The sequence below is a fragment of the Nelusetta ayraudi genome, unplaced genomic scaffold (assembly GCF_046127955.1).
Source record: "Nelusetta ayraudi isolate G7.1 ecotype Tasmania unplaced genomic scaffold, CSIRO-AGI_Nayr_v1 ptg000135l, whole genome shotgun sequence".
Taxonomy (NCBI): domain Eukaryota; kingdom Metazoa; phylum Chordata; class Actinopteri; order Tetraodontiformes; family Monacanthidae; genus Nelusetta; species Nelusetta ayraudi.
This window is the reverse complement of record NW_027466185.1, coordinates 17,412,501-17,420,000: the sequence shown is the minus strand read 5'-3', so window position 1 is coordinate 17,420,000 and position 7,500 is coordinate 17,412,501. Positions and strand designations below refer to the sequence as shown.

At 43.1% G+C, this 7,500-nt stretch overlaps 1 protein-coding gene across 1 annotated transcript in view; it reads left to right on the top strand.

The window, feature by feature from the left end:
- The window catches only part of LOC142905242 (ubiquitin-conjugating enzyme E2 E2-like), a 75,883-nt gene that overhangs the window by 57,757 nt on the left and 10,626 nt on the right, over positions 1-7,500 (top strand). The window contains exon 5 of the mRNA XM_076051827.1: positions 6,531-6,678. Coding sequence (XP_075907942.1) covers positions 6,531-6,678 — 148 coding nt within the window. The remainder of the gene's footprint in view (positions 1-6,530; positions 6,679-7,500) is intronic.

Below are 7,500 nucleotides of genomic sequence, written 5' to 3'. Positions count from 1 at the left end.
CCCAGGTGTCATTAAATTGCTTCAGTTTGGTTGAATTGTCTCAGTTCGGTTCAACATGGGGAAGACTGCAGACTTGACAACTGGCGTGTGTGTGTGTATATATGTATATAAATATATCTATATGTATATACACTTGTGACGCACTTGTGTATATATACAGTATATGTGAGAACTGTTCTGTTGATAGGAAAACCAAATTACTTTTATTGCACCGTGATTATACCCTTGTACACTATTCCACTCATGTATTTATGGCAGCATATTACGCTTTTACCAATATAAAAATCCTAAATGAATCCAAATATTACACGCTGGACCCTTCAAGCTGGTTCTGGTGTTAACGCCACTGCATTCTCACTAAAGCCCGGCGGGGGTTTTCAGATTGGATGGACGATGGTTGGTTTTCTCGGGTCTCCTGGCCGTGTCACCAGCTGCACCCTTTCAGTGTTTTTGTTTACGCGCTCCGTCTGACGTGCGTGCTGCCACGGTTTGGCTCCGCTCCAGCGGGCCTTGTGGGTTTTGCGGAGACGCGCGTGTGCTCTGCTGATGCAAGTGCGCGTCCGTGTTTACGCAGCAGACTGGCTGACAGCGGTTGCCGTCTGGCCCGAGCGTTGCCTTCTGATTTCGCTGTGAGCGTTTCAGGCCGAGAAATCAGTGGAAGCGACGCTTAGAAGAGGAGACAAGAAATCATTTCTGGTGTATTCATTTTTTTAGTAAGCTGGCAGCTTTTCAGTTTTTTTTTGGAGTAAAAGATGTCAGTGGCACTAATAACAGCGGCATACATGCAATTTCTAAGATAGTTTGCAAAGCTGAGTCTTCAAATCACAGTAAAAGTGAATAGCTGATGACATATGATGGGCGTCAATCAGTCATCTTTCAGTTATGAAATGCTGAATCACATCCAGAGGCGTCACAAAGTGCTGAAGAATTGTCAGCAAAAGATAATGGAGGAAATGGAAGCATTAGCACCATGTCCATGTTTCAATCATACAACAGTGCAAACCAATGTTTCCATTGACCTCTTCTTCTCTTTTCTTTCAACATCATTTTGACTGAATTGCTTCTGAATGATGTGTATAGGAAACAGTACCAGGAAAATGAAGTATTTATATGTATTTTCTGCTCATGTTTTGCAAAGCCCTGCAAGTGAAGACATGGAGCATTATGGCCTGTTCCAATAAGCGGCTTTTAATTTGTGTGTTCATGCAGCAAGTGTGAATTTGTCTCTTCAGTTATAATGGAGTATGTCTGTTGGAGCAAACAGAGGAGCTCAAACTGTGAATTTGCACCAGGTCACAGGAGCAGTTCTCTCTTGCGGATGGCTTCATTCACAGTGTGCAGATTTGCTAGTGCTACGACGAACAGCTCGACACCTCCGCTCTCCACCAGTCTCCACTTCTGCCCGGCAGACCCGAGTTCGTACCTCTAGTGAAACTGGCTTGACCTGAAGCCACTGCTCAAAAAAAGAAGCAAAACACAAGCTCAAAATAGCACCGAAGATATAAAACATTTATGTTAATGGCTTCTGTTAAAAGAACCGTCTTTTTTTAACACCTCTAATAAAAGTGCAACTGCCTTTCAGACGTGTGCAATGCTTTGCTTTTGGTGGCTTCAATTCATTTTTTTTTTTCTTGCTCTGGACTCATATCGAAAGGAACAAAGAGCATAAGTTCTGCCGCTACTGCGTTTGAACACTAGAAATGCTTTTACGTGATACTCAAATTTTACTCAAGCTAAATCAGAGACTTTGTCCATTTAAAAAAATCACGTCCACATTTTTTGGTGACTAAAACCCGCTGAATACGACCGCGAAGTGGCTTCTTTTTGCACCAAAATAACATTTTGTCCGAGCCTCAGTTCCTCTGACCGCAGTCTTGTGTGAAAGAGAAACAACGACCTCCTTATCCCCTACACCCCCCTCCTGCCCCTCCCCCTCTCCCCCCAACCCCCAACCAACTAAAATCAACTCCTTGGCCGCCTGCGCCGAGAGGGGAAAACAGAGCCGTTCTTAACTCTTGGCCTCACGCTGCCGTGTTTTCCCAGCCTTACTGCGAGCTGTGCCCACAGCCGCTCACTCCGCTGAATCACCCACATACATTAAGATGACGCTAGTGTTGTAGTCAAGACGGCAGCGGCCGAGACCAAGACATTATCGAGACTAGAGAGTATGGAGACCAAGACCAGACCAAGACTTCATATATCAAAGAAAAATAACGACAAAACAGAAAAGAATGACCAGTATCTTTTTTAAAATTCCAGTTTGCTTCTAAATGGAACAGCAACATGTCTTTTCAGCAAGGTGTCTTCTAATCATTTCCTTGAACATTTTGCTGCTTTGCCCACTGTTTTCAACCATTTTCAAAATAACACCTTAGATAAATGAACTAGGAATAAGGGGGCAGGGTGTCGCTCTGGGTGTCACCGACAGAGCGTAAAACGGCAGCAGCTGGATTCTTTTCCTTTATTATCTGTCATTGTAGTGTTGACTGAGTTTTGACCGGCCGTGGGGTCCGAGACCGAGACAAGAGCCAGTGAAAATGCCTCTGAGTCCGAGACGAGACTGAGACCCTTAAAATGTGGTCTGGAGATGATGGTAGATGATGGTATCAGTTATCAATTTGTGGGTTGTGGCTTTGTGCGCAATTTCCATTTTCTTTTTTTTCTTTTTTCAAAAAAAAAAAAAAAAGCGAAAAGACGAAAGGAATCTTTGCTATTAATTTTTTTTTTTTTTTTTTTTTTTTGTAGGGTTAATGGTGACACGGCGAGCGTCTGTGTTTTTTGGCTTCAGCTCTGGGCCCGTACCGGACCCTGCTCTGCACAGCCTCCTCTCGACTAGAAATTAGTGTCCTGTGACTAACATCGTCCGCCTCGATCAGGCCTAATTTCCTCATGGCGATGAACCGTCTTCCGCCGAGCACTTTATCTTCCTCGGCGTGATGTCACTCTCATTTCCAAACTCTCGAAATAGGCTGCTTAATGTGCCGTGAAGTGCCGGCAAAAGTCAAGGTTGAACTCGTGCACGATGAGCCTTTTTAGTGCAGTCCCTCCTTCACACCGAACCTCTCAGTTCGGTCTGACCCAAGACGCTTTTGTAAGTCTATGACTCAGTTAAACTCCTCGTCATTGTCTTCACTCGAAAGGATTGGTAAAAGTTCTCTGAGATCTTTTTCTCCACTGGCTCACGCTTGCACTCCAGTAAAAGCATATTTAACCCTCTGTTTACAGCCTCCCATTAACACATTTGGGTTTTAATTTCTGCTAAAATGTCTGCTTTGCTATTGCACAGTGATTGTGGAGGGCATGTGAAACTCACAGCCCCTTGTGACATCAGAGCGTTGATTTCTAGTACAGTGCTCTTCAATCATGTTTTTTAAAGAACGAGTGGGAGTGCTTGTATTTCAGTACTCACAATACCGAGTGCTTAACAAGGCCATTACATATTATAGAATTACTTTGATTTTTCTTGGTTTTCCACAGATGTTCTGTTATTTGAACAACATTCCCTGGCATGTTGGGTTTTTTTAAACATGGGTGACTGTCACAAGTTTCATTGCAGTACAAACAAATATACATATACATACATACATATACAACTGGTATCGGCACATGTTTTAACTATGAGTATTAGAGGTACCTGGTACTGGTATCGGTGCATCCCGAGTAATAATACTAACTTTATTTGGAAAGCACTTCAAAACAAATACAAAAACCATATCGAAAAGACCTGATCTGCCTTACAGAACAAGATAAAAGAGTCTTGGCGAAAGCCATAATTAAAACATAAAATAGAAGACCTGATAAAAGAAGGGTGTAATAAAAACGAATGAACTAAAAGTGTTAAAAGAGACGTACTGAGTTTGCTAACCTCAAGTCCTCAGGCAGGAAATTCCTTTCCAAGTCGTGGAACAAGCAAATGCTTAAAGAACGGAGTATAATGAAGAAAATCGTATACGGGTAGCTAAAACAGTATGCTCCTTTGACAATTTCCGCACCGCCTTTAAAAATTCCATGAAAGGAAAAAAGAAAATCCCACATTGGCTCCGATGACCCCGCGCTAATGAGATATTGATTGCATTAGCTCTAAGAACACATTCACGCCCTGTCGGAAACGGGAGTTGTCGGCGCGCAAAATGCGAGGCTGCAGAGGTCGTTTTTTTTTTTTGTTGTTGTTGTTGTTTTTTCCTCCAAGGGATGACTCCACAATACAGAGGGGATGTCGGATTAGACCCCGTAGCTTCGCTCGCACAAAGGCGCAGGCATCATAATCTATTAGCATCAGCCGTGATGGGATTACAGGCCGTTAATGAGACCGCATACTCTCGCCGCGCCGCCATTAGCACGCCGCGGCTAACGCCGTCTCGGAGGAGGAGTAGGAGGTGTGAGAGCGGGAGAGCACCGCCCGTGTCCTCTCGTCCTCGTCTTTTCGTCGCAACCTTCTCGCGTCTGGCCGTCCTTTCACACGCTTGGTCTCACTGCAGCAGGGAGGAGGAGGAGGAGGAGGAGGAGGAGGAGGTTTGTTTCTCTGGAGAAGCAAAGGGAGGATGGGAGACTTAATGATGTGACAAAGGGGGCAGGAATTTCACGAGGGCGGGCTTGCAGTCACAAAGGGAAGGAAGAAATAAAAAGGCAGACTGGGCACAACCGGGCCCAGAAGTGTTAGGTTAAGTGTGTAAGTGTGATTTTGAGAAGAAACGGCGACATCAGGTGGTTACGGTTTAAGATGGCTGCATCTTTCACTCTCCCGAGCTTGCCAGTGAACTACGGTGGCCTGCGCACTCAGAACCTAGAATGTGAAAATGGTCCCCGTTACCTCCCTGCTTGGCACTCAGTATTCAGGGTTGGAATTGGGGGGTTACATCACCCAGTGTGATTCCCTTGCGCGGCACTGCCTCAGGGGATGATGGGTCAAATGTGGATAACAAATTCGGGACGTGACAATCACTGGGACTTTAAGATGATAACTAACTGGGAGCAACTGCCTTGCTCTATGTATGTATACATCGCGCTAACCACTGCGCCACCGTGTCGCGTAAGAAAACCAAATGACTCATGGGCAGTACGTTAAGCTTTTACCAAGAAAAAAAAAAACGTAAATCAGGCCAAATTTACACTCTGGACCATTGAAAGGGAGGGCGGAGGTCAAAGGGCATCGTTAATGATGTTGAGTTCCTCAGGACCGTCGACCGAGGCAGATCCACTGGGATGTTCAGCACCACCTTCTCCACAAAGACTGCAGCTGTTCCTCCTCCTCAGTCTGCAGCCGCTGCCTTCCGCCACGTTGGCCCGAGCATTTACTGTAAAATGGCCCTCAGGTGCACACAGAAGGAGTGCGGTTAAGGCAGATGTTCATTGAGGTATTACCGCACTGGCCAATGTCCACTTCAGTCCCGCGGAATCAATCACAGTGTGCGCGGTTTTTATTTTCATGGCACGGGTCGGCAAACCTCTGTGGTTCCGCTCGGCGCCGCAACAAGGTTTGCGAGAAGCTTTTTTCTTTAATCCGAAAACAATTTGTTTCCTTTGACAGGGAACCGTTGTAATGTGTTGTTTTGCTTTTTTTGGTCATTTACAGTGTTGCCGTTTGGCCTTTGGAGCGATGGTCCCATGGAGGCAGTTAATTGGCGTGCTAATTTATGGATTTAAGACAATAAAAGAAATGAATTGCATTTGTTGGAAGGAAAGCTAAAGTGGTTAAGTCACACGTAAATCAAGTCACTGAAATGCTGCTGTCTACTCTTGGCTCGACAGTCCAGGAAAGCAGATTGCAAAGCAAGGCTCGATTTCTGGGAAAAACTAGTGTTTACTGTTTACTGTTTTAAATCGTTGTATCCAAAATCTGTCAGCGAAACAAATGATATGAGTTTAAGTCACGAAAGCCCGGTGCTGTGCATCAATTAAATGCAAGACGCGATGTAAAAATCACAGTCAAATCCACATTTTTGATAAAAGTGGATTGCAAGCTTAATGGACCGTGTAAGGAGCTGCTGCTCACAGTTATGAATGTTGCAGTCATAATTTATTTAGTGATAATGATTTATTTTTTTTCTGGTTCAGAGCGATAGAGAGAGTATTGAAAAGAGGTGAAGAAGCGTGTGCAGGCTGGTCAGAAGGGGATCAACGGAAATGAAAGGAAACGTGGACAAAATGGCAGTTTAGAAGCAGTGTAGACACACAGCAAATATGTATATATATATATATATATATATATATATATATATACATATATATATACATACATACATATATATATATGTATATATATATGTATGTATGTATGTATGTATGTATATATACATATATATATACATACATATACATATATATATATATATATATACATATACATATATACACACACACACACACACACACACACATGTATATATACATACATACATACATACATACATACATACATACATACATACATACATACATACATACATACATACATATCTCAATATTTGTATGATATTTGACCGTGCACACTCACTAACAGTGCTGCAACCCTCTGACTCTCCTGTGTCCAGGTGACGTTCCGCACCAGGATCTACCACTGCAACATCAACAGCCAGGGGGTGATCTGCCTGGACATCCTGAAGGACAACTGGAGTCCTGCCCTGACCATCTCCAAGGTCCTACTGTCCATCTGCTCCCTGCTCACCGACTGCAACCCCGGTGAGAGCATGCACACACACACACACACACATACACATGTCTCTCCCCCGTCATGTCTGCTGTGGGTTTTAGCAGTGACAGGTTGACTGACGCCTCATTCAGTGTGGATAATGCTTACGGACGCGTATCTCTTTGAGGCTTGACTTGAGCTCTTTGTGAAACGGTGGCGGCAGCAAGTCACCGGAGAGGACAGACAGACAGACAGGCAGGTGGAAACCTTTTCAAACAGGACGCTGTGACACCGCTCGCTCGCTCAGGATTATCGAGCAGACCTCTGTTTTTGTTTTGTTTTTTTACTTTACAAAACAAATAAGATAAAATTGTGCCTCCTGCGCTTATTGATTGAGACACAATAGTCCCAAAAGAGGAGAATCTGTCTTCTTTGCTTATCCTACGGTTTTATCGGCTTTGTCATTTGTTAGATTTGTTTTTTTGAAATTCTTTTCTCTTGAAGATTCTTTAGTGCAAAGAGTCAACAATATGAGTCCTGATGTGAGGTATGCACTGATAATCCCCATCTCCCTGCAGCATCCACAGATTTGAAATACCACAAGCAGTAAAAATATATTGAAAAAAAACTAGTAATACTGCAATATTTTTTTCAATGCTTGCAGTACATTACAGTACATACTATACATGATTTGAAAGCCTTTTATAATACATTTAAAGGAATGTTAGTCTTTGAATTGTCATGATTTAAAAAAATATCAAACTGTGTATTTCACTTATGGTAAATCAAAATGGAATAAGCTTTATTGATCCAGTTAGAATTTATATTCATTTAGTTGAAGAATCTTAAGTGACAAGACAGTTTGAAGTAGC